General features: G+C 49.3%; 2 protein-coding genes across 10 annotated transcripts in view; one reads left to right on the forward strand and one right to left on the reverse strand.

Annotated features, from left to right (window-relative positions):
* ZNRF3 (zinc and ring finger 3) overlaps positions 1 to 11,973 on the forward strand; it is a 241,112-nt gene extending 229,139 nt beyond the window's left edge. For 7 of the 8 annotated variants that reach the window (XM_078337232.1, XM_054245692.2, XM_035268382.2 and 4 more), the window contains 5 exons: positions 33 to 143; positions 1,952 to 2,119; positions 3,589 to 3,691; positions 4,412 to 6,154; positions 8,087 to 11,973. In XM_078337232.1, coding sequence (XP_078193358.1) covers positions 33 to 143; positions 1,952 to 2,119; positions 3,589 to 3,691; positions 4,412 to 6,154; positions 8,087 to 8,130 — 2,169 coding nt within the window. In that variant the 3' untranslated portion in view covers positions 8,131 to 11,973. The remainder of the gene's footprint in view (positions 1 to 32; positions 144 to 1,951; positions 2,120 to 3,588; positions 3,692 to 4,411; positions 6,155 to 8,086) is intronic. The other variant, XM_035268414.3, reaches the window with a different exon arrangement.
* C1H22orf31 (chromosome 1 C22orf31 homolog) lies at positions 11,931 to 16,227 on the reverse strand. 2 transcript variants are annotated; one of them, XM_078337258.1, is made up of 3 exons: positions 16,181 to 16,227; positions 15,013 to 15,441; positions 11,931 to 13,622 (listed from the first exon to the last, which is right to left on the reverse strand). In XM_078337258.1, the coding sequence occupies exons 2-3, from the start codon at positions 15,319 to 15,321 to the stop codon at positions 13,182 to 13,184; spliced, it is 750 nt and encodes a 249-aa protein (XP_078193384.1). In that variant the 5' UTR covers positions 15,322 to 15,441; positions 16,181 to 16,227; the 3' UTR covers positions 11,931 to 13,181. The 2 variants fall into 2 exon arrangements, with proteins under 2 accessions (XP_078193384.1, XP_002743687.1); XM_002743641.6 differs by having other exon boundaries at positions 16,063 to 16,227.
* Positions 16,228 to 26,915: the final 10,688 nt, after the last annotated feature.

A 26,915-nucleotide genomic window follows, 5' to 3' on the forward strand; every position in this document is an offset into this window, starting at 1 on the left:
TTGTGACTCACTGTGTCTGTGTTCCATTCCAGCAACCCACTGAATACTTTGACATGGGGATTTTCCTGGCTTTCTTCGTCGTAGTCTCCTTGGTCTGCCTCATCCTCCTTGTCAAAATCAAGCTGAAGCAGCGACGCAGTCAGGTATTGCCTCTGTGTGTAGCCCGTGAGCAATAACCACTGTTGCCCCAACACTGGGGAAAAACAGGACTGTCCTCACCTTATTTTTTGATGGTGTAACATGGAGCCTCACAGCTGTGGACTCTGAGCTCCACAGCCTGTTCCCAGTGGCCTACAAACACCAAAGATGGAAAAAAATAAGAGCAAACTAGGCCAGGCACCGTGGCTCATGCCTGTAATCCCAGAACTTTGGGAGGCCAAGGCAAGTAGATCACTTGAGCTCAGGAGTTTGATGCCAGCCTGGTCAACATGGCAAAATCCTATCTCTACAAAAATTAGCTGGGCATGGTGACATGCACCTGTAGTCCCAGCTACTCAGGAGGCTAAGGTAGGAGGATCACTTGAACCTGGGGGGCAGAGGTTGCAGTGAGCTATGATCACACCACTGCACTGTAGCCTGGGTGACAGAATGAGACACTGTCTCAAGAGGAAAAAAAAAAAAAAGAAAAACATAGAGCCCAGTGCCTTCTCTGTTCTAAAAGGGCTAGTCCTACAAAGGCTGAGCATTGGGAATGTCTCCAGCCAGTGTTTTGAAGGAAGTGTTTCTTTTATTTTTTTATTTTTTGAGACAGGATCTCACTCTGTCACCCAGGCTGGAGTGCAATGGCATAATCTCGGCTCACTGCAACCTCCACGTCCCAGGTTCAAGTTAGTCTTGTGCCTCAGCCTCCAGAGTAGCTGGGATTATAGGCACCCTGCTAATTTTTGTATTTTTAGTAGAGACAGGGTTTCACCATGTTGGCCTGGCTGGTCTTGAACTCCTGACTTCAGGTGATCCGCCTGCCTCTGCCTTCCAACTGGGATTACCGGTGTGAGCCACCGTGCCAAGCCCAAAGGAAGTGTTTAAATCAATGTTAATATGTGTTGTATACACTCCACAGGTCTAGAAAATATGTGCTGTGGCAGTCTGAGTTTTGAGTGCTTTCTCAGAAGTCTATTCTGGCACAATAGAGGCATGTTTCCCTGTCCCAGTGCATCAGTTGGCACCCTAGAGCCTTGGCCCTCAGATACCATCTATGGTCCAGCAGCAACAGCAGCACCTGGAAGCCTGATAGAAATGCAGAGTCTCAGGCCCCACCCCAGACCCACCCAATGTACCAGGCTTTCCAGGTGATGCTTGATAAACAGTAGCTGCTATAGCACTACAGCCACCACATCACTTTGTGCTTGTAGGAATGAGAGACTCAGGGGTGGAGGGTGGTGAGAGGATAAGCAGAGATCTGGACCCCAAAATGTATGGCAGGGTCATGTCTCAGGGGAGAGATGCTGGATCCTGGCAGGCCATCTGTAGAGAAGAGAATCACCAAAGTTCTCGTGAGGGTTGAGCAACCACTCCCAACATGATGATGGCTTGTGAGCACAGCCTATTTGCCAGGTGCTAAGCACTTACACATTGTCTATTTACTGTCACCACTTACTTCAACAGAAAGAGGAGGAACCCTTGGTGTAGAACAGGTTGATAACTCAGGGTCTGGCAGAGTTAGGAGGCAGCAGGGTTTAAGTAATTGGTGGAGACCCCTGCCTTCAAATCAGAGAGACTCCTGCTAGTCTTGCCACTTGGGAAAAGTCTAGGTTGATGTGGAAGCTCCACGGGTCTGGAGAATGTGTGTTGTGGCAGCCTGAGCTTTGAGCGACTTCTCAGAAGTCTATTCTGGCATGATAGAGAAGTGAGAAGTGTCTGCCTGACCCAGTGAATCGAGTATCACATCCCTGGGGTGAGTGCCACTGTCATACATACCGGACCCTCACACAGACCACATTCTCCTGTGCAGAATTCCATGAACAGGCTGGCCGTGCAGGCTCTGGAGAAGATGGAAACCAGAAAGTTCAACTCTAAGAGCAAGGGACGCCGGGAGGGGAGCTGTGGGGCCCTGGACACACTCAGCAGCAGCTCCACGTCTGACTGTGCCATCTGCCTGGAGAAGTACATTGACGGAGAGGTAATGGTAGAGGCAGGCCCGTCCTGGGTGGGGAAAACTTAGGCAGGTCAGCAGAGTGCCCAAGACCTAGAAAGGACTGGGCCCCGTGTCCTGTCACACATATCAACTTTTAGAGTCACTCTTGATACTTGACTGGGTGTTTTTACTTACAAAGAGACAAGAGATTTGATATCCCTCACTTTTTCTTCTTGTAGCTTTTTGAGAATTTTAGGTCTAGTACGGTGCCTGTAGTCCTAGATACTTGGGAGGCTGAGGGGAAAGCATCACTTGAGGCTAGGAATTCAAGGCTGCAGTGAGCTATGATTACACCACTGCGTGCCGGCCTGGACAACAGAGTGAGACCTTGTCTCTCTTGGAAAGAAAATTTCAGACCTTCAGAAAAGACTAGTACCATAGATGATATATGTCACCTGCCTAGAATCACCCATGATTAACATTTTGCTGCATTTGCTCTCTCCCTCTCCCTAGACAGATGCATACATACACATATTTAGGGGTCAGAGAGCAAACCACTTGAGAATTTCAGACATTTGATGCCCCTTTGCTGAAAATGTTCCACTGCTGCATAGACTGTTGGATGGAAATGGAGTTTTTGCAGAATAGAATAATAGATTCTCGCATGGTCTCTGGGTTCTTATCCTAGTCTGGGTGGATTCTAGCTTTGTGATCCTGGGCAAGTGACTTCATTTTCTTGTGACATGAGCCCAACACTGACCAGCATTCCAGGTGATCATGAAGGTTCCATGAGAAGATCCAGGTAGACCTTTTGTCATTTTGTCAGGCACAGTGTTAGGTGTGAGCTAGAATAGTATTGTGCTGGACGGGTCAGAAAATGGAAAGACAAAGTAACATGAGCAAATTTGGAAGATGCTTGGGCTTAGGAACTCTGGAGGTGGTTCTGTCCCAGTAACCCCACCTCTCTAGATAGGCTGCTTTTCTTATCAACCATGTGCTGCCATGATGAGGTTCAGGGTCCAGGAGGGGACAGCAGAGCTTTGCCCCTTTGCTGCCCCACCCATCAGTCATGAGTCCCAGGTGTCTTCCTTTCCACTGATGCCCATTTGGGGTACCCAGGATCAGCCAGCACCTCAGAGAGGGAGCATATCTTGGGGTATACCTGGCTCTCTCTCCGTACCCCCAGGGCTCCCATCATCACTAGCACAAGACCTTGGTCTTCCCTGTGTGGAGGCACCAGGGTACAAGTGTGCATGCCCTACACTACAAAAAAGATGCCTGCCTCTGCATGCTCCCACTCCCTTAACACTGAGGACTGTGGCTGGGGCTGGCTGCTGGCAGTTTCCTTCTCCCTAGAACACATGGGTGGGCCCTGCCTCTAGGGAATTGAGCTGACCGCTAGCTGGAGGTGGGGAGGAAAGTTGGGAAGGGCACTGGCATGGTGTGCAGAGTTCTGCAGGAGGACACACCTGTGAGGCTGAAGACAGACCTGTGTCTCCTCTCTTCCTGCCCAGGAGCTGCGGGTCATCCCCTGTACTCACCGGTTTCATAGGAAGTGCGTGGACCCCTGGCTGCTGCAGCACCACACCTGCCCTCACTGTCGGCACAACATCATAGGTAACTCACCTGCCTCAGCCACTGCTGAAGAGTCAAGTGAGAGGACACTGTCTCTACCAAGTGCCTAGCTAGAGCGTGACACACACTGCAGGCTTGGAAGTGAGCAGAGCCACCACAGCTCTGCCCTCTGGACTTGGAGGCCTGGCAGCCTTGAGTTTTGAAGGTTGGCTGCACAACCCTTAGGAGACTCTGGCATTAAGCATTGCCCTGAGTTCAAGTTTGGGCTTCATGTTAAGCAGCTTCCTGACCTTGGGCAAGACATCTGGCCTGTCCCTGAGGCCCCTAATCTCTTTAGTGGCAATGACAGTAATGGTGTTTGCCCATGCCCCATACCACGGGAGTGTTCCTAGGACCACAGAGACGATGAGTGTGCAGTGGCCGGCTTGTGCTGTTGCTCTTGCGTCACTGTGTCATTAAATGGGGATGGAGGAACACTGGCATCTTGGAATCCAATTCTTCTCTGCAGACTCCTGTGGTGCCCTGTCAGGCAGAGCAGTGGGGAGGTGGAACGGGGCACTTACAGGAAATGGGCCATTTCACACAGAGAGGCAGGTCAACCTCAGCTGCTGCAGCTGAGTTTGGGGGCAGGGTTGTAAGAATGGGCACCTTGGCAAGTGACCAACCCTGCTGCTTCAGCCTTTGCCCATTTTAAAAATCCCTGTAACCCTTGACACCAGTATGCTCAGCCCGGCCTACTCTGTTTCCTCCACTTGTCCCCAGAACAAAAGGGAAACCCAGGCGCGGTGTGTGTGGAGACCAGCAACCTCTCACGTGGTCGGCAGCCGAGGGTGACCCTGCCGGTTCATTACCCCGGCCGCGTGCACAGGACCAACGCCATCCCGGCTTACCCGACAAGGACAAGTATGGACTCCCACGGGAACCCTGTCACCTTGCTGACCGTCGACCGGCACGGGGAGCAGAGCCTCTTTTCCCCGCAGACCTCCGCCTACATCCGCAGCTACCCACCCCTCCACCTGGACCACAGCCTGGCCGCTCACCGCTGTGGCCTGGAGCACCGGGCCTACTCCCCAGCCCACCCCTTCCGCAGGCCCAAGTTGAGCGGCCGCAGCTTCTCCAAGGCAGCTTGCTTCTCCCAGTACGAGACCATGTACCAGCACTACTACTTCCAGGGCCTTAGCTACCCAGAGCAAGAGGGGCAGCCCCCGCCTAGCCTCACGCCCCGGGGCCCAGCACATGCCTTTCCTCCGAGTGGCAGTGGCAGCCTGCTGTTCCCCACCGTAGTGCACGTGGCCCCGCCCTCCCACCTGGAGAGCGGTAGCACATCCAGCTTCAGCTGCTATCACGGCCACCGCTCGGTGTGCAGTGGCTACCTGGCCGACTGCCCAGGCAGCGACAGCAGCAGCAGCAGCAGCTCCGGTCAGTGCCACTGTTCCTCCAGTGACTCTGTGGTAGACTGCACTGAGGTCAGCAACCAGGGCGTGTACGGGAGCTGCTCCACCTTCCGCAGCTCCCTCAGCAGCGACTATGATCCCTTCATCTACCGCAGCCGGAGCCCCTGTCGCGCCAGTGAGGCGGGGGGCTCGGGCCGGGGGCCTGCACTGTGCTTCGAGGGCTCCCTGCCACCCGAGGAGCTCCCGGTTGTGCACAGTCATGGTGCTGGGCGGGGCGAGCCTTGGCCAGGCCCTGCCTCTCCCTCGGGGGATCAGGTGTCCACCTGCAGCCTGGAGATGAACTACAGCAGCAACTCCTCCCTGGAGCACAGGGGGCCCAATAGCTCTACCTCAGAAGTGGGGCTCGAGGCTTCTCCTGGGGCCGCCCCGGACATCAGGAGGACCTGGAAGGGGGGCCAGGAGGGGCCATCGTGTGCCTGCTGCTGCGAGCCCCAGCCCTCCCTACCCGGGCCTAGCTCCGGAGTAGCTGGCAGCAGCACCTTGTTCCTGGGGCCCCACCTCTTAGAGGGCTCTGGCCCGGTGGGTGGGGAGCCCCAGCCAGGAAGCTCCCAGGGCCTGTACGGCCTTCATCCCGACCATTTGCCCAGGACAGATGGGGTGAAATATGAGGGCCTGCCCTGCTGCTTCTATGAAGAGAAGCAGGTGGCCCGTCGTGGCGGAGGCGGCAGTGGCTGCTACACTGAGGACTACTCGGTGAGTGTGCAGTACACGCTCACTGAGGAGCCCCCGCCTGGCTGCTATGTGGGGGCCCGGGACCTGAGCCAGCGCATCCCCATCATTCCGGAGGATGTGGACTGTGACCTGGGCCTGCCCTCGGACTGCCAAGGGACGCACAGCCTCGGCTCCTGGGTTGGGACACAGAGCCCAGATTCCCCACGGCCCCACAGGGGCCTGGGAGCAACCCGGGAAGAGGAGCGGGCTCTGTGCTGCCAGGCTAGGGCCTTGCTGCGACCTGGCTGCCCTCCAGAGGAGGCGGGTGCTGCCAGGGCCAGCCTCCCCAGTGCCCTCCAGGACACTCAGGAGTCCAGCACCACGGCCACTGAGGCTGCAGGTGAGAGGGCAGGAAATGGCAGTAGGCCAGAGCAGGAGTTTCCATCATGGTCGTCTTCTCTGTTAGGCATTTTCTGAATCACTTCCTTTGTGCCCTTGGCTTTAAACATCATCTGAGGCTGAAGACTTCCAAGGGTTACTTCTCAGCCTGGCCCTCCCTCGGAGTTCAGATCCATTGAGCCCTCTGCTTGCATGATCTCGGGGTGTCTCCCCCAAGATGCCTCCAGCTGGTCACGTCCACAGCAGTGCTTTCATTCCCTCCTCTGCTCTGCTCCCCACCCATATGCTCACACCAAAAACCTAGCACCAGTCAGGCGTAGTGACTTGTGCCTGTAATCCTAACATTGGGAGGCTGGGGCAGTGGACCACTTGAGGTCAGGGGTTGGAGACCAGCCTGGCCAACATGGTGAAACCCCTTCTCTACAAAAAAGTTACAAAAATTAGCCGGAAGTGGCAGGTGCCTATAGTCCCAGCTACTCAGAAGACTGAGGCAGCAGAATCTCTTGAACCTGGGAGATGGAGGTTGCAGTGAGCCGAGATTGCACCACTGCACTCCAGCTTAAGTGAAAGAGTGAGACTCCATCTCAAAAAAAAAACTAGGCCCCATCTCTGTGCCCACCCTTCCCCTTGCACTCCAGCCTCCTGAGCTTCTCACCCTGTCTGTGAAGGACCCCAGTTGCTTGTTTTTGCCTCAGTCCATGAAAATTAATTCCCAGAAAATGAAACTTAGCAAAAGACATGCAAGATACAAGTCTAGATTTTTTATTATTAGATTCAGCAGACATCTGATTGCTACAAGATTCCATACATGTTGCCTCAGTAATAAACTGTGTAGTCTAGCACCTCTGAGTAGCACTGTAACAAGATCTGCCTGCAAAGTACATCCCAAATGTGTCTACCTCTCTGTACCCCCACTGCTGTCCCCTCAGTCCAGTCCCATTTTCCTCTCTTCAGGGGAGAGGCAGTATAGCCTCTGACTGGTCTGCTGTCACTGGTCTTGCCTTCTATTCCACTTGGAGCCAGAGTGGCCTTTGATGAAACATAAGTTGATGTCTTTATGCTAGAAAACCCTTCAGTGACTTGCCATTACCTTTAAAATCTTAAAAATGTTAACTCCTGGCCTAGTGCTTTGGAAGGCCAAGGCAGGAGGATCACTTGAGGCCAGAAGTTGGAGACCAGCTTGGGGAACGTAGAACGAACCTATCTTAAAAAAAAAAAAGGCATTATGACACATGCCATTAGTCCCAGCTACTCAGGAGACTGAACCCAAGAGATTGAGGCCATAGTTATGATCTCACCACTGCACTCCAGCCTAGGCAACACAGCAAGACCCTGTCTCAAAAATAATGTTAGCATCTCACCCAGTTCTGTGTGATCCAGCCCCTGCCAACCCATCTGATGAGCTCCTGGTTCACCCTCCTTGCTTGCTGCTTTCACCCCCTGTGACCTTTGTCCCATTCTCCTCATGTGCCAAGCTCATTCCAACCCCCAGACCTCTCCACTACTTTTCTTCTCTAGATCTTAGCTTAAGGGACACTCCAGCTCCCTCTGAGATCACCTGCATACCCTCTGTTCATTTCCTGTCATCCTATTGCTAAATTACTTTGTCTCAAGGTCTGTAAGCTCTGTGAAGGGGTCCTGCTTTTCCCAGGGCCTGACACATACTGGGCACCCAGTTAACATCACTAATATATTGGATTTTCATGCTGCCTAAGGGCTTCTAGGAAGTGCTCTACATCCAAAAGAGAGGCTGGTTTTCCAGAAGGCACCTGTGCTCAGCACAGACGGAGCCCCTCTGGGAAGAGGAGCCTGCTTCAGCCCTTGAGCATACACAGGCCTGCCACACGCTTGGATAGGGCCACCTGAGTCCCTTTTCTGGTCCCATGTGTGGTGCCAGCTCCCTCCCCTGATGATTGTTCTTTCTCTTTCCCAGGACCGAGATCTCGCTCAGCAGACAGCAGCAGCACAGGAGCCTGAGTTCAGAAGGAACTCTTAGCTGGAAATTGGGAACTGTATGGAGACTCCAAACTGACTTCCTTCAGAAAACAAAAACAAAAAAATTTTTTAGCTTTGACAAACACACAAAAGTGGTAATAAAGAGAGCCCTCCTTCTCAACCCAAAATGTGAGCCCTCTGTGGCAAAACCACCCCTTACCCCATTAACAAAACAACAGACAAAATTCTCCGAGTCCTTTTGCCTCTTTTGATAACATGCTCTGTTTTGTAAAGTGTGTGTGCTTGGGGTTCTGAGGTGTGGGATTGAGTTCTGTTTTTTTTTTTTTAAGATGTATGTAAATGTAAAAAGTTATTTAAATATATATTTTAAAGAACCCTAACCGCCAACTTTTGCTGAAAAAGAAAAAAAAAATCACTGCTGCATTAAATGAACCACATCATGTGTAGATACTGTTGTCTCCCTGGAGGGAGCTCAGGCCTTTGAAAAGCTCAGGGCTTCACCTGCCTTAGAAAATGAACCAGAAACTTGAAGTAAAGCTAGTTGATATGGGTACAGGCTCTGAGGAGCAGTGCAGAGCTGCCTCTTTCTTTCTCATGGCAATCCCAATGTACATGATGTCAGGTCTCGGATGCCATGCCGCTCCAGCCCACGCCCTTAGGCAGGTGATGGAAGCAGCTAGGAATAGGGTGTACAAGAGCCGCAGCCCTGCAGAGCCTGGCCAAGCCGCTGCTACGAAAGTGATGGGGATGATTCTTCCCAGTGTCCTCAATCTGTCCCCTCGGGTCATGGTCCCAAGTGAAACAACAGAGTTCACATCCCATAGTAAGGGCATATTCTTGGGGCCCTCAATCTGAACTCTGACCCTCAGGGCAGGGAAGAGGAGGCTGTCCCCCTTGGTTGTCCTGACTTTGGAGTCCTTTACAAAAATATTTTGGGCTCCCTGCCACTGGCTGCAGAAATGGCTTGACAGGGTGTGTGGGGCAGACACCCAGAAGGAATGTACTTTTGTGGCCTTGGTGTCCGATGAGGCTGGGGAGAGTGCTCTCCACTGACCCAGCAGCACACCAATGTGCAGTGCGCATGCGCCTCTGTGGGGCAGCCACAACCCTCGGCTGCTTCCTTGGGCTGCCTTTCTGGGGGCACGTGCCCAGACCCAGGAGGTCTGCACTGAGCTCCATTTGAATGATACCTTTCCTATCCCATTTCCCCACGGAAGCACTGCTTCAGGGTTGTTCAGTCTTCTGCCTCATGGCTGAAATTGCTCATCTCGCCTGCAGATGTCTACTATCCTATCTACCTAATGCACTATTATATATTGATTCTCCATGAGACAGAGAGAGAGACTATCAGATAGTTTACATCCTAAGGGTAGGTTTTTGTGTATTTTCCCAGCCTTTTTTATTAAGGGGAAGGAGAGAGTTTAAAAACCCAAACCGCTGCGGTTTTAAGGTGTTTCATTTTTAAAAGGGAGAGAGAATCTATTTAAAGCTATTTCAGATCAGGGATTATCATCCTTTTTTGTCCAGTGTATTCCTTGTTCTTTAAAAACTATTTTTATAGGAAACTAATGATATTAGCCCTTGTGTTCACTAATTCTTTTGGTCACTTGTATTTGTTCATTCATTCATCAGATGTGTTGTCATCTGAAAGAATTGGCTTATTGGGTTTGCAAGCTCACTTGCGGAATAGGAAACTTGGGACCTGGCCCCCTGTTGGGTAGGAGGAGAGGGACCACCTGGGTTGCTAGGTGACGGTGCTGGTCCTTCTCCAGTAGGTTTCACAGGAAGACAGCTCAGAATGTTTTGAACGAGAATGTCGCTCTGTCAGAATATACTTTTCTTAAAAACCTCAGCGTATCATGAGGAAATTTACTTATCTCTAGTTAGGATTTGACAGAATTTCCAACATAAAATGATCAAACCATTTGCCATCAAGGGACTCACTGGTGAGATCTGTCCTTCCGCCTCTGGGGTATAGTCCCTTGGGGGGCTGCTTCTCAGACTGTGTCCCGTACACCTGTTGCCGAGGGTGTGAGAAGCGCCTGAGCTGGTGACATGTGATCTGGGACGCCTTTATTTCTTGGGCCAGGAGTAGCAGCTGCTAAGGACAACAGCTTGCATTACATGGTTGTAGGGAAATGGGGTCTGGGTTTTAATATGAACTGCAAAAAGCAGCTTCTCATTGAGATTTTTGTTGTTGTTTGTGGGGTTTTGTGTTTTTTGTTTTGTTTTTAATGCCTTTGAGTGCATATTATCTTCCTCATCTGAAACCGAACTCCCAAAGTGGCTTTCTTTAGCCCTGGCTGGAAAACCACTCCTTAGTAGCCTTAAGCAATAAATAGATGAGTAGAGAATGTGGCTTCCACCGGGCTTATTAAAATAAGTGTGTCTAGTTTTCTTTTTTTTTTTTTTTTTTGAGACAGAGTCTCACTCCGTCACCAGGCACCTGGCTGGAGTGCAGTGGCGTGATCTTGGCTCACTGCAACCTCCACCTCCTGGTTTCAAGCAATTCCCCTGCCTCAGCCTCCCGAGTAGCTGGGACTACAGGCGCACGCCACCACGCCCAGCTAATTTTTTTTTGTATTTTTAGTAGAGATGGGGTTTCACCATGTTGGCTAGGATGGTCTCGACCTCGTGATCCACCCACCTTGGCTTCCCAAAGTGCTGGGATTACAGACGTGAGCCACCACGACCAGCCTCTAGTTTTCACTTGAACAAGTGATAGCTGCAGATGGCAAAAGAAACCCATTTAATTTTTGTAGCTTACAGGTGGTAGAAACAAAAATGCAATTTCAAAACCTTAAATACCACCCATTGTCTTGTAAATTTGTGTTGGCTTATCTAGTCAGGGAGATCACCAGAATAATATAACCAATGATCTTATTTGTCACACATAAAAGAAATGTCCTCTTTGAAGTTGTAAGACTCCACCAATGACACACACCCTTTTTAGTGGACTCTGAGTGGTGTGTAGCACTTTTATAGCCATGGAAACTGGGAGTATCCCATTTTCCACTGAGAACCCCTGCCCCCAATCCCTCCAAGTTGGGGTGTGACCGATGGGCATGGTCAAGTGACCCAGCCCGGGGTGTAGGACAGCCACGTTCAATGTAGAGTTCTAGAACAAGCTGAAAATGGAAGTTTGGGTGTTTACCAACAAGGTACCTCTTTACGGACATATAGCCCCAGTAAGCTGGCTTTAACTCTTAGCCCCTTCCCCCTCCTCCTAACCCAAGCCCTTTTGTAAAATAAAGCTCCATCTGTCCCACTGCTCACATCCTTCTGTGCTGCTAGTTTCTACTCAAAGTTCATGCAGGACTAATCCTTTTAAAATGAGGTCTAAATAATTAATCTAGAATATTGTTCTTTAAACAGAACTGCCTTTTTCTACTCTATGTAAACTTTCTATGGTGTTGGTCTAACGAGGCACTATTTTTAATTTTTTAAATTTCTCCCATAGCACTTAAAAGAGATTTTGTAAAGATTTTGCTGTAAAGATTTTGTAATAAAATGGTCTAAGGGCTCTTTTTTCCAACATTACCATTTGAAAAAAATGTTTTAAAAGCTAGAAAACAACTTATGTATATTCTGTATATATATAGCAGCACATTTCATTTATGGAAATATGTTCTCAGAATATTTATTTACTAATATATTTATCTTAAGCCATGTCTTATGTTGAGAGTGTGACATTGTCGGAATAATCATTGAAAATGACTAACACAAGACCCTGTAAATACATGATAATTGCACACAGATTTTACATATTTGCAGACCAAAAATGATTTAAAACAAGTTTTAGTCTTCTATGGTTTTGTAACAAATTGTACAAATGACTGTAAAAAAATACAATTTTATCAAGTATGTGTTATATCTTGTCATTGCTCTGTTCGGCAAAAGACTACAGATTCAACGAGGGGAGGTTTGCATGGGGCAGTACTTTTAACTTCAACTTGCCCATTGAAGCATTCATATAACTTTGTTAATCTAGAGTGCAGGTTATTGGGGGTTTAGGCAGTGTCACAGGAGAGAATCTGTTATAGGGTGTGTGAGTTTATATCCTTGTGAGAATGGTAGGATTTCTGTTCAGTCCTATGTAGAAGGAGCTAGGGAAAGTGATAGTGATCAAGCCTAGCGGTGCACTTTTTAAAAATAGGGACCCATACGGCCAGGCACAGGAGCTCATACCTATAATCCCAGCTATTCAGGAGGTTGAGGCAGGAGGATCTCTTGAGGCAGGAGTTGGAGACCAGCCTCAGCAACATAGTGAGATCCCATCTCTACCAAGAAAAAAAAAAAAAAAGCTAGGCATGGTGTGCTCATGCAGTCCTAGCTACTCAGGAGGCTGAGGCAGGGGGGTCGCTTGAGCCCAAGAAGTCAAGACTGCAGTGAGCTATGATCATGCCACTGCACTCCAGCCTGGGCGACAGAGCTGTCTCGAAAGAAAAGGAAGGGAAAGAAAGAAGGAAATAGGGAACCATAGCCTGAATTTAAAACATCTTCTTTATCTGTCAAGCCTTTTCCTACCTGGAAGACTAAGACCCTCAAGGCCTTGGAGGAAAAATACTCCAAGCATCTACCCCTCAAAATTACCAGATCATGGCCAGGCACCGTGGCTCACACCTGTAATCCCAGCACTTTAGGAGACCAAGGCAGGTGGATACACCTGAGTTTGGGAGTTCAAGACCAGCCTGGCCAACATGGAGAAACTCCATCTCTACTAAAAATACGAAATTAGCCGGGCATGGGTGCATGCCTGTAATCCCAGCTGCACAGGAGGCTGAGGCAGGAGAATCACTTGAACCCAGGAGGCAGAGGTTGCGGTGAGCAGAGATCACGTCATTGTACTCCAGCCTGGGCAACAAGAGTGAAACTCCATCTCAAAAAAAAATTACCTAATCATGAGTGGAGAGGCACCCATGGTCTTGAGCGAATCTGGTACCTCTTTGTCTGTTTCCCTGAGAGGGTGTTGCTAATTTGTAAAGCACTCTGAGATGACATGGAAGGTGAAAAGTTGTGTTTATTTTTCAGATCTCTAGCAGAGAATACCCTAATCCCATGAGTTCCTGTTCCTATTTTTTGCTCTTTAATTTGGGCCATTTCTTGAGCACAGGCTCCTCGTGGACACCCGGCCGCTTCCTGCCAGGGAAATGGTCCTTCTGAGCACCTTCAGAGATGGCACCCTGATTGCACAGAGCCTCCCAGAGCTTTTGTTTAATGGCCTTGCCCAGCTCCAGGCTGTACCTCTTGGGGGTTCCCGAAGGATTCCACAGCATTGGCTCCACCACAGCATGGTACAGAGCCCGGTAACCCTCTGTGGGGAGACCGTGGATGGTTAGCATGTCCTCCGACAACTGCTGTCTCCTGTGCGTTTCCGGAAGCAACACTCGGCCCTTCCAGGCTGCTGTCCCACTGTCCTGGGGTAGCGCTTGGGTGGCAGCCACATGTTCAGCATATCTGTCCTCAAGATCTTGGCGGACTGTTAGTTTTTTCTCCTTTGAACTTTCTTTACTCTAGCCAGGAAGAAAGCAGAGAAGTGAAAGCTAAAACTTGAGAGGGGAGCTCAGAATAATTATCTGGGATTTGTGTCCCAGAGTCTTGGTTACAGCAACAACCAACATTTGTCTAGTATGTTCTAGTTTACTGATTTCCTTTATGTACATACCACTGCGTGTGTTCTCCAGAACCCTGTGAGGTCAGCAGGAGACAGCTTTAAAGGCAAAGAGATTGGAATTGGTTTGCCCAAGGCCACACAGCTAGAAGGTTAATAACCACAGCTGTCATCTATTGAATGCTATTCAAGATCCTGATTATTTACCCTCTGCCAGCCTTTATTCAAAAGCCTTTTACATGTATTAACTTATTTAATCTTCACAAAACTCTATGAGGGAAGGGCCATTATCCTCCATTTAAAATGATAGCATCAAGGCACAAAGAAATTAGGCCCAAGGTCATCCTCAATTATAGTCAGAGTTGGGATTTGAACCCTGATGGCCTAGCTCCAGGGTACACTGAGCTCTACTGGCCACCATGGGGTAGCAGACCTGGACTCTGATCAGGCCTCCAGAGGCCAAGTTCTCCATGTGGACGCTCATAGTCCAGATCTATAGCTGACCACCAGTGTGTGTGTGTGCCCAGTGCACAAGCACATACTACCCATATCCTAGCCTTCCTTCTCGCCCTTATTTTTTCCTTTGTGTCAAGTCTGTGCTTATGAAAGCCATCTCATCCTTCTCTAGAATTAAGCATAGTATAAATAATAGCATGACTGCAACATCCAAAGCATTCTTCCACTCTTTCATGCTGCACCTCTGCCCCACATTCTGTCTTCAACTTCAGGATTTCCTTCACTTGGTATAGTTTTGTTTTATTTGTTTGGTTTTGTGGTTTTATTATTTTTATGTTTTTTAAAATAAAGACAGGGTTTCACCATGTTGGCCAGGCTGGTCTTGAACTCCTGATCTCAGGTGATCCGCCCGCCTCGGCCTCCCAAAGTGCTGAGATTACAGGTGTGAGCCACCACACCGGGACTGGTTTTGTTTTTTTGAGACAGGGTCTTTCTCTGTTGCCCAATCAGGAATGCAATAGTGCAGTCATGGCTCACTGCAGCCTCAACCTCCTGGGCTCAAGTAATACTCCCTCCTTAGCTTCCCACGTAGCTGGGATCATAGGCGTGTGCCATCATGCCCAGCTAATTTTTTTTTTTTTTTTTTTTTTAGTAGAGATGAGGTCTCCCTTTGTTGCCCAGGCTGGTCTTGAACTCTGAGTTCAAATGATCCTCCCTGCTTGGCCTCCCAAAGTGCTGAGATTACAGGCAGTAGCCTCACGCCATATATATATGTCAAGTGTTAAGTGTTCTCTGGTTTTACGTTTTCCCTCCCCCCATCACTGGCCATCATCTACCTCTCTGATGCCTCCTGCAGGCATCCTATGCCCTGCTGGCCGCTTGTTCTTGGAACTGATGGAGTTTCTTTTCCTGGCCCGTTGGGTGGCTTTCATCACTGAATCGTCCTTGTGTTTTAATCTCTTTGAGAGTTTTGTTTCTCCAAACTTGCGTGGTACTGGGCAGCACTTATTCTTCAGCTGCCGCCTGAGTACAAGCTTAACCAGGGAGAAGGAACTGGCAATTAATGGGTTCCTTACAACTTCCCAAGAAGAAGTGGTAGCTGGTTCTGTGGCATTAATGTTCTGCTTTGCACACGTTCTGGCCATCCAGATGTTGATGAGAGCCGGTGAGTCCACATAGCAGTCCTGAAGCCTGGTGTTTAATAAGATGGACTGTCGGAGTCCATAGATGGGGATGCTGGGGTCTCGTCTCACATGGATTGGGTGCTAGAGTTAAAAGAGGGAGAAATGAATTTTTAAAAGACTGTTCTCCAGCAGAGAATAAAAGGTCTATTTTGAAGGCAAAATATTAACATCTTTTATAGGGCATTCCTTCCACTCAGTTCTTAGAAATTTTACTGTATGTCCTCTCCTTCTCACCAAAGCCTTTTATATCAAGTAGGGAGGAGATAGTAACTCCACAAGGTTACAGTGATATTAAGGCTCTCAAAGAACATAGCATGCTGGGGCAGGAAGCCGGGAGTCAGGGAGGGTTCGTAAGGAACCAAAGACAATTCCTGCCTGCTGGAAAGATAATGAAGACAGAGTCACTCACATATGAGCTCTAGACACTCAACCATGCTGCAACACAGACATGACAGCAGGTAAGTTCTGCCAAACCCTGAATATGCTTTCTAACCAACGGCCATGCACCAAGAAGAGCCCATTCACAGGGAAATCAGTATCCTCTGGGGATCATAAAAGCAAGATGAAAAGGTAAACGATGCTGGCCTCCATTTTCTGGGACCAGCTAACAACAACAAAACAATTTGGATAGACTAGAATCACATATTTAGAGAGACCTGGCTTTCTAAGAAATGTCATCTATAAAAAGTAAAATCACCTTACCATATTTCAGTTGCCTTAAATTTTATTTTCGCTAGCTTGGTAGGGGGAAGATACATGTATTTTCTCTTTCCTTTCTCTCTTTTTTGGTGTTTTGTTTGGTTTTAATATTTCTAATCACCTGTCTTTCTCTGCCTCAGTCAGGTATGGGCAAATTGCTGTTTGTTTAGATTTGGGCTCAATGCAGGCAGCTTTGAGCCATTATCCCTAGTATTTGTGATGTCACTTTGGTTTGTGATGTGGGTGTAGGTGGGTGTAACATCATCAGATTTTATAGTTAAATTATGTCAGAAGATGTTCTATATGATTTCGCTTCTAGCCTCAGAAATTTCTGAAGTCCTCATTTCCCCCAAATGGCTTGGGTGAATTTTGAAGATCTTCACGTTCTTAAGAAGCATGTTTTGCAGGAAATGTAGTCAAATATGCAGATCAGATTTGGGGATACAGGTAGTGAGATGCATCCCTACATGTGCAAAAGCGCCCTCCTTTATGCACATAAAGAAAGCACTGTTGAATTCTCAGAATAGCTGCCAAAGTTAGGGACCAGAAATGAAAGAACATGTTCCTGCAGCCCTGGGCACCTTTCCCTGCGTGTCTCTCCCGGGAAGACTACATGGTTTCTGGAATGTGGTTTTATTTGACATCCCATGGCAAATGCAGTAATTAGAGCTGTTAGCAGTGTCAAGGGCTTGAAACGAGAACAAAGCCGCCTCATCCTGAGAACTCTTGGGCAATGCCTCACTCCTTATCAGGTGCTCGTCCTGTTGGTGGGTTTGATTTTTTTTATTTGCAGAATGACTCAAGAGGCTCCCTCCTGAGGAGGAGGAGAGTGAAATGATGGAAAAACAGAGTATGAATCTGGCAGGGGCTCCTGGAATCTCATGTGTTGCCTGCTTGAGTTTTTAAGTGTTGTCCCTGGGGTGAATCAAAGCCTGTAGGCAGACCGCACCACAGGCTGTGAACCACCTCCAGGCCTATGGCAGCTGGACCCACAGACAGTGGGGAGGACAATGGCGCCCTTTTAGTGGTGAGCCCTGGCCTTACCTCCTAAGAGCTAAGTCAGTTTTAGAGCAGAGCTTTGGAAAGAGTTTGTCTTTGGGAAGAGTTTGCAAATGTCTGGAGACTGGGCAGGCAAGTATCTTTTCAAAGCTGGTGAATCTTGGAAAAATGGCACCAGGTTCCTGGGCTACCTGGAAATTACCATCTGTCTTTACTCTGCAAAGCAGGGACAGGGGGAAAATGTCAAGCAAAAAAGGCAGAGTAGTAATAGCTCATCTGTTTCTCTTTTCTCCTTCTCCATCTTGAGTTTGGCTTTTCTGCACCTCCTCTTTCCAGACACTCATCTGTTAGATTTACTTTGCTAGGTCTTTTTACACAATGACTCTGCTAGGTCTTTTACTCACTCTGTCACCCAGGCTGGAGTGCAGTGGCGAGATCTTGGCTCACTGAAACCTCCACCTCCTGGGTTCAAGTGAGTCTCATGCATCAGCCACCCAAGAAGCTGGGATTACAGATGCACGCCACCAAGCTCAGCTAATTTTTCTATTTTTAGTAAAGACAGGGTTTCACCATGTTGGCTAGGCTGGTCTCAAACTCCTGGCCTCAAGTGATCCATCTGCCTTGGCCTCCCAAAATGCTGAGATTACAGGCATGAGCCTGTGCCCAGCCTCTGTCTCCTTCTTCCAGCACAGAGCTGTTCACAGGGGCAGCACTTGATACATACTCTTCAAGTTCTATCAAATTTGGCCTCTCCTTTCAATGTAACTCACTTCAGTTGACTATGCCACAACAGGTAACCCTCAACCTTCCTTAGAACTAACCCAGGGTACCTTGGTCTAAGCTATTTCTCCTATGTCAATAAAACTAATATTTATTGAATGCTTCCTGAAAGCCAGGCACTATTCTAGCCACTTTACTAGCTAGAAATGCTACCAAGAGTCCTATGAGTTTAGGTACTGTTCCCTGTTTTACAGATAAAGAAACTGAGGCACAAGTTCCTCAAGTGTCATGCCCCAAGTAACCAACAACGGCTGAACCCAACCAAAGTCTATACTGCCCTTGTTCTTTTTTTTTTTTTTTTTTTTTTTGTCTGAGATGGCGTTTCATGCTTGTCACCCAGGCTGGACTGCAATGGCACGATCTCATCTCACTGCAACCTCCACCTCCCAGATTCAAGCAATTCTCCTGCCTCAGCCTTCTGAGTATCTGGGATTACAGGCATGCGCTACCACACCCGGCTAATTTTTGTGCTTTTAGTAGAGATGGGGTTTCACCATGTTGGCCAAGCTGGTCTCAAACTCCTGACCTCAGGTGATCCACCCGCCTCAGCCTCCCAAAGTGCTGGGATTACAGGTGTGAATCACCACGCCCGCCCTACTGCCCTGTTCTTAAGCACTCACAGTTACCACCAGGATGTTTGGCCTCTGCTGGTCAGCGCATTCACCTACCATACCCAGGCCCAGTTCTAGTCCTGCCATGAGAATTTCTCTAGGCTCAGGAGAGAGTCTGCCTGTGTTGGCATCCCAGATCCATCTTTCAATAGGCAAGTGAATTCATACTCCTGAATCTTGATTTCCTCAGCTGTGAAATAGGCCTAATCACAGTCTCTACCTAAGGATTATTGTGAGGATGAAGTGGGACAATGCATCTGAAGTACTTGGCATGGCTCCTGGTATGTAGTAAGCACTTAACAAATATTTGCTTTTTTGTGTTTTTGTTTTGAGGCAGGGTCTCACTCTGTCACCCAGGCTGGAGTGCAGTGGTGTGATCATGGCTCATGGCAGCCTAGACCTCCTGGGCTCAAGCAATCCCCCCACCTCGGCTTCCCAAGTAGCTGGAATCACAGGCATGTGCCACCATGCCTAGCTTATATATATATATATATATTTGGGGAGGAGATAGAGATGAGGTCTCCCTATGTTGCTCAGCCTGGTCTGGAACTCCTGGGCTCATGTGATTTTCCTTGGCCTTTCAAAGTGCTGGGACTACAGCTGTGAGCCAACACACCCATCCCATATGAATGTTATTTTTTATTTATTTATTTTTGAAACGGAGTCTCACTCTTGCACCCAGGCTTCAGTGCAATGGCATTATCTCAGCTCACTGCAACCTCCGTGTTCCAGGTTCAGGCAATTCTGCCTCAGCCTCCCGAGTAGCTGAGATTATAGGTGCCCACCACCACGCCTGGCTAGTTTTTGTATTTTTAGCAGAGATGGGGTTTCATCATCTTGGTCAGGCTGGTCTTGAACTCCTGACCTCATGATCTGCCCAGCTTCACCTCCCAAAGTGCTGGGATTGAAGGCATGAGACACCATGTCTGGCTATGCGAACATTATTAATATTATGGTTCACTTCACTCATCTGACCCTTTCTTGAGCCTGTTGCCCATGGTCTAGGTGATATAACCCAACATTTGATATAATCTTTGTCTCAAGTCATTCATGTGCATCAGTTTGGTTTATGGCCGAGTGTGGTGGCTCACACCTATAATCCCAGCATTTTGGGAGACTGAGGTGGAAGGATCACTTGAATCCAGGAGTTCAAGTTGAGCTTGGGCAACAAAGCAAGATCCCATCTCTTAAAAAAGAAAAAGAACAAAGAAAAACATCTAGTGTATGTGGCCAAGCAATAAGCCTCTTGGAAGTGGGGAATGTTTCTTTTTTTTTGAGACGGAGTTTCGCTCTTGTTACCCAGGCTGGAGTGCAATGGGGCAATCTCGGCTCACCACAACCTCCGCCTCCTGGGTTCAGGCAATTCTCCTGCCTCAGCCTCCCGAGTAGCTGGGACTACAGGCACGCGCCACCACGCCCACTAATTTTTTTTTTTGTATTTTTAGTAGAGACAGGGTTTCACCATGTTGACCAGGATGGTCTCAATCTCTTGACCTCGTGATCCACCCGCCTTAGCTTCCCAAAGTGCTGGGATTACAGGCTTGAGCCACCTCGCCCAGCCGGGAATGTTTTTTCATTGACTTGGGTATCAGATTTTCAAGATCCTTCTTCATTAAATATTTGTCAGATTGATTGACCTCACAGAAGTATTGCATGTACAGGAGCTACATCTCACCCTTGGTTATGGGAGTCGTTCAGAATATTCCATGGGGTTTTTTTTTGTTTTGTTTTTTGAGATGAAATCTTGCTCTGTCGCTCCACTCAGGCTGGAGTACAGTGGTGCAATCTCGGCTCACTGCAACCTCCACCTCCCAGGTTCAGGCGATTGTCCTGCCTCAGCCTCCCGAGTAGCTGAGATTACAGACATGTGCCAACACACCTGGCTAATTTTTGTATTTTTAGCAGAGGTGGGATTTCACCATGTTGGTCAGGTTGGTCTCGAACTCCTGACCTCGTGATCTGCCTGCCTTGGACTCCCAAAGTGCTGGGATTGCAGGCATGAGCCACCGCACCCAGCATCCCTGCTTTGTCAAAGGGAAAGGGAAACAGGTAGCTGAGGATAAGGAAGTGGTTAGTCTTTAGCAGAGATTGTCCCATCGAAGGTTGTTTAGAATGATAAAGTCAGGATAGAATGATATTTGGTCCAGGGTACTAAAACCATGGCAAGAGTTTCCATCACGGTGCCAGCACTTGATCCGGGGACTCGGGGTTGAAGCGGTAGGGCTCCCATGTTGCTGAAAGACCTGTTCCTTAGCTTGATTCTCCCATGAAGCTTTTTTATTCTGCTGAGCTCAGTCTCACTAACCTTTGTTTTCCACCCATCGTTTGGAGCTGTGCTTCCTGACATATCTAAACCACCACTTCTATTTGGAAACACATCTGTCCTTCTTTGATGTTTCGCCAAACTTTCCTCACAGTATTTTTAGCACCTGTAATCTTCCTTCTTTCTTTTTTTTCTTTCCTACACTACTACCTTTCTTCTTTTTAGCTTCTCTTAGCTTTTATTCTCTTTCTGGTGGATCAGCCAATAAAGAAGAAATTGAGTCAGTTTCTATTCATTCTTGTCTTCCGCCTTTATGGCCCTGCCCCACCCACACAATTCTAGTGGAATTTAGTTGTTTTTAATTTCCTCAGATGTTTTTATTTTAACGCCCAAGCAGTAAGCTTCCATACCCATGTGGGAACATATCTGAGGTTCATGATGCAGAAGAAGAGAAACACTTTGGATGAGAAAGAATTTGAAAAGATTCCTGAACTATGATGCAAACTCTGAGGACCAATGATTTAGACCGCATGTGCTGAATATGCACCAATCGTGGGCCAAGTATGTGAAATAATGGTGTCCTGTCTCCCTTCCCACCAGTTCTCACCCGAGTCCGGCAGATGCCTCACGCTTCCTCATTTCTAACCTAAACCCTATCATGAGTCTTCAGAGATGTCCACATGAGTGCTCCATAGACAGACACCTCTAACTCATTGTGTTCAAGACCAGATTCTCTCTCTTCCTTCAACCTCATTAGAACAAGCAAATGACTGCCTCTCCTGAATTTCCCATCACTAGTTGTCTGAGGCAGAATCCTGGGAGATGGGCTTAGTAAGGATATAGGGTAGACCTAAGCACGAGGCTAAAGGAAAATCGGGAATACAGATCCAATCTTCATTTAAATTTGGGATGCTCTGTTCATAATGGATATTTTAAATTCACTTAAACTTTAAAAATTATTTATTTATTTATTTATTTATTTATTTATTTATTTATTTTTGAGACAGAGTATCACTCTTGTTGCCCAGGCTGGAGTGCAATGGTGCATTCTCGGCTCACCGCAACCTCCGCCTCCTGGGTTCAAATAATTCTCCTGTCTCAGCCTCCCAAGTAGCTGGGATTACAGGCATGAGCCACCACGCCCAGCTAATTTTTGTATTTTTAGCAGAAATGGGGTTTCACCACGTTGGCCAGGCCAGAAATGGGGGTTTACCATGTTGGCCAGGACTCGAACTCCTGACCTCAGGTGATCTGCCAGCACTGGATTCCAAAAGTACTGAGATGATAAGCATGAGCCACTGCACCCGGACTATTATTATTAATTTTAGAGACAGGGTCTTGCTTTCTGTTGCCCAGGCTGGAGTGCAGTGGTTCTATCTGGGTTCACTGTAACCTCAAACTACTGGGTTCAAGTGATCCTCCCACCTCAGCTTCCCAAGGTGCTGAGATTACAAGTGTGAGCCATCACACCTGGCCTAATGACAGAACAAGGAGGCACCAGGTACAATAGCAAGCACCTGTAGCCCCAGCTACTGAGTCTGAGACGAGAAGATTGCCCAGGAATTGGAGGCTGTAGTGTGCCATGATTGTGGATAGTCACTGCACTCCAACCTGGGCAACATATCAAACCCTGTCTTTTATTTTTTTGGACAGAATCTCACTCTGTTGCCTGGGCTGGAGGAGTGGCACTATCTGCTCACTGCAACCTCTGTTTCCCGGGTTCAAGTGATTCTTCTGCCTCAGCCTCCCAAATAGCCAGGGTTATGGTGCATGCTCCCACTCTTGGCTAAATTTCGCATTTTTTTTCTTTTGTACAGATGAGATTTCACCATGTTGGCCAGGCTAGTCTCGAACTCTTAACCTCAAGTGATCCACCCACCTTGGCCTCCCAAAGTGCTGGGATTATAGTTGCGAGCTGCGCCTGGCCTCAAGACCCTGTCTTTAAAACAAAAAAGACAAGGAGGTGGCTCAGCCTGGTACTTATGAGGGTAAGACTGGGGTCCCACTGCCTGGGTTCAAGGCCCAGCTCTACCACTATGTCACCTTTGATCAAGTCATTTAACCTCTCTTTGTACTGGGATGGGTGTGGGGCTGGTAAGAATGCCTCCTTATAGGCTACCGGGAGGATTTTCTGAAATGCAACTGTCAATACCCTGTACAGCCTTAGTAAAGTCCTCAGTAAATGTTTGCTATTGCTGTCACTATAAACAGGCCCCCTCCTCCAGGGCTCTCTCCATAAAAGGGCTGCCCTTTGAGCAGCAATCATGCCAACTGGAGTTTCAAAGACACTAGAATGACCCAAACTCCAACAGTATAGGTTGCCCAGCTTCTTGGCAAATCCTGCTGCCCTCAGAGGAGGAAAGAGGCCTGAGTTGTACAGAGTGCAGACAGACAGACAAACGGACACCAACATCTTTCTGGAGGCCCAGGAGCTGCATTCAGTGTCCTCACTCTTTCCATGAAATAAAGCTGCTAAACACCCCAGGCATGTAAAGCAATGAAATGAATATCCCAGTTCACTCCCTGCCAGAGGCCAGGACCACATAGCGGAGCAAAAGACCTTGAGCTGTTAAGCGCCATAACCTAGACACACTGGGCTGTATTTTTAGCCTCTTGTGCACTGTTTCCATCACCTGTGCTGGGCTTTCAGCTGGAAAAGAGCAGGTGGGGGTGGAGAAGGCTAGAGGGATGTTTCTCACCACAGCCAGTGCCAGGAGGAGCTTGTATACGATTTCCAAGTCCTGTTGTACAACAGGGTCAACTTCATGGGTGGGCAACCTGTATATTGACATAGGTCCCCTTGCTTGGAAGGGTCCCACACATACTTTATCTTTTTCTTTTCTTTGAGATGGAGATTCGCTCTTGTTGTCTAAGTTGGAGTGCAATGGCGCAATCTCAGCTCACTGCAACTTCCGCCTCCTGGGTTCAAACAATTTTCCTGCCTCAGCCTCCCAAGTATCTGGGACTACAGGTGTGCGCCACCATGCCCGGCTAATTTTGTATTTTTAGTAGAGACGGGGTTTCTCAATGTTGGTTAGGCTGGTCTCAAACTCCCGACCTCAGGTGATCCGCCCACCTCGGCCTCCCAAAGTGCTGGGATTACAGGCATGAGCCACCACGCCCAGCCAATTCTTTTTTTTTCTTTTTTTTTGAGACGGAGTCTTGCTCTGTCACTCAGGCTGGAGTGCAGTGGCATGATCACTGCTCACTGCAACCTCCACCTCTAGGTTCAAACAATTCTTCTGTCTCAGCCTCCTGAGTAGCTGGAATTACAGGTGCCCACCATCACACCTGGCTACTTTGTTGTTTTTTAGTAGAGACAAGGTTTCACCATGTTGACTAGGCTGGTCTCAAACTCCTAACCTTAGGTGATCCACCTGCCTTGGCCTCCCTAAGTGCTGGATTTACAGGCGTGAGCCACAGTGCCCGGCCTGTCATGAAATTCTTAAGTTTGGACAAAGGACATATGTTTTTGTTTCTCACTGTGCCATGCCAATTATATGGCTGATCCTAGGCAGTGCACATGACAGAGAGAGCCAATTGGACAAGGAGGCTGCTGCCAGCCCGGGAGGGGTGCCTTCCCGCAGCAGGCAGGACAGACCAAAGCTACTATCACAATGTTTCCAATCTCCTGGGTGCCCTTCCTATTTTCTCCTCTGAAACCCAAATGAGATGCAGAAGAGCCTTGTAAACTGTAGAGAACTGTGCCCTGCTTTGCTAAAGTCTTTCTCAGGCATCCTGTTTAAAGTCGTTCAAAGGTTAGCCAAGTGTGGTGGCAGCCAAGTGTGGTGCCTCCGTAGTCCCAGCTACACAGGAGTCTGAGGCTGGAGGATCGTTGAAGCCCAGGAGTTGGAGGCTGCAGTGAGCCATGATCTCACCACTGCACTCCAGCGTGGGTGACAGAGGGAGACCCTGTCTCCAGAAAAAGAAAAAGAAAAAAAAGTCCATAGAGCTTTCGGTTAACATCACTTTCTTGTCTTTGTAGTACCTTTTGTTCTCTGGAATTTGCGAGTTTTCAGGTTGACTAGAATGTACGTTCCAAGAGGAAGCTTTGGTCTTGATGGCTGTATCCTCAGCCCTTGGCATTCCTCCTTGAATATTTGCTGAACGAAGGAAGGTTCGCCTTTATTGAGTGTATGCTTTGGGCTGAGGGCTTCATCTGCAACTTCTCATTTCATTCTCTTCAAAGGCACTGCTGTCTGGGAGGGCACAAAAGTCCCAGAATAAGAGTTCTCAGGTCTTGTGGAGAAGGTGGGAAGGGCCCAAAATGGTGGAACAGGGGAAAGTCGGACAAACGTGGAGATCACTGGTGGGATGTGGTGGTGAGGGTCCCCAGGACAGAGGCTGGCTGGGTGAGGGGATGGTGGGTGCCTCTAATCTCCAAGAAGCCCAGAGGATCCTTGAACTTGGGAATGACACATGAAAACAATGACTGAACAAGATTCTTCTTGCTACGGCGCTGAGTCGTGTGGGTGGAGAGGGACAGAGATCGAGAGGCCTCGTGGGAGGTAGCTGCGCCCTTGGGGCCCGGCTCTGCGAGCAGCCGTGGGTGGGGAAAGGAGTTTGGGGGACAAGGGCTCTGGGAGTGGGCGAGGGGGCGGCGCCCGGGGGTTGAGAGGGCTCAGGGACGAGTGTACCCAAGGCAGGCGGGGGAGCCCGCGGGGCCGGTCCCGCCCAGCAGCGTTCTGGGTGCGGCGAGTCTGCACACTGGGGCAGATTTTCCTGCCGCCGCGCCGGGCGCAGGTCTGCACTTGCAAGCCCGGGACCAGGGACTTGAAAGCGCCCGGCACGCTGCCCGGACCTGCCCCGCCGGGCGCCACCGCCGCGCTTTAGGCGGGAGTCGTAGGAAAATCCCCTCTGCCTGGGGGGAGTGCAGGGGAGGAGCGCGGCCCACTACCGACCCCGGGTGCGTCAGGGGAAGACCTTGCCGGGGTGGGGCGGGGGTGGGGTGGGCAAAGGGCCTACCAAGCGGGGGACGAAAGTTTAATCAAGCCACGAGCTCCCGCATCCCTGACATCCCAGGCTGCAGAATAAGCAGCCCTGTCCGGTCCATTTCTGGACTTTGCGTTGGGCGTCGTACTTGCTTCTATCTCATCGAACCCTCTGAGGCCTTTTATTATTCCTATTCTGCAAACTACCGAGCCTCAGATCAGGAAACTTACCCTAGTTGGCGCTGGCTGTGTGAGGGGATACGGAACGAGGGGTCAGTATGTGACTGCAAACTTGGGGGTGGAGAAAGGATTTCAGCATTTGCTAAGCTCCTACTGTGCGTGCGTAAAAGTTTCCGAGCTTTCATTTTTTCTTTTTCTTTTTAAAGACCCGCCCCGCCGGTCTTGCTCTGTCTTACTGCAGTGGAGAGAACAAGGCTCACTGCAACACGGACCTCCCAGGCTCAAGCGATCCTTCTGCCTCAGCCTCCTGAGTAGCTGGGACCACTGATTGGTGTTTGTTGTTTATTTTCCTGTAGAGATGGGGGGGGGGTCTCGCTCTCTTCCCCAGGTTGGTCTCGAACTCCTGGCTCAAGCGACTCTTCCATCTCAGCCTCTCAAAGTGCTGGGATCATAGGAGTTAGTCACCGCGCCGGGCTCCAGGCATTCTTATTTAGTGCAACCGCTCTGGGGAGTAGTAGCTATTATCACCTTCATTTAACAGATGAGGAAATTGAGGTAAAAGCTATTTTTCCTTTAAACCTGCCCAAGGTCTTACAGGTGACCAAGTGGGATGTGAACTCTCCAAAGCATTCCTTTTTAATCATTACGACGAGCTAATCAAGGGAAAACAGTTTGCAAACTTCTGTTCTAATTATTACCGCTGTAGCTGAGCCCACGCGCGGGTCACGACCCGAGTGAGGGTGGAGCAGGGGTCACTGGGAGCCCGGCCTATTTCAGCCCCGCCAAACAGCTGGGTGACTCCGAGGCCCGGCCGAGGCCCCGCCCCGCACCTGCTGATCCTACCCCTGGATGGGACAAACAGAGCGCCCTGCGGGGCGGGCCCAGGTGTGGGTGAAAGGTGGGCGGGGCCTGATGCGTGAGTGGCAGGAGCGGCGAGAGGCCGGGGCGGGGCGTGCGTGCGCAGTGGGTTCCGCCCCCTGGGCCTCTCCGCGGAGCCTGGCGGGCCCCAGGCTGCAGGGGCGGTGGCGGCGCTGAGCGGGGCGGGCCGGGGCGGGCCGGGGCGGGGCCGCTGGGCAGCCGGGGCGGGGCCAC

Source organism: Callithrix jacchus, chromosome 1 (genome assembly GCF_049354715.1).
Source record: "Callithrix jacchus isolate 240 chromosome 1, calJac240_pri, whole genome shotgun sequence".
In the NCBI taxonomy this organism is placed as follows: Eukaryota; Metazoa; Chordata; class Mammalia; order Primates; family Cebidae; genus Callithrix; species Callithrix jacchus.

What these genes read in the sequence shown, in the direction of transcription:
- C1H22orf31 (XM_002743641.6), bottom strand. An exon ending in CTGCAGGAGGCATCAGAGAG is followed by an intron (nt 13,623 to 15,012) that starts GTAGATGATGGC and finishes CTTCCTGGCTAG; the next exon opens with AGTAAAGAAAGTTCAAAGGA.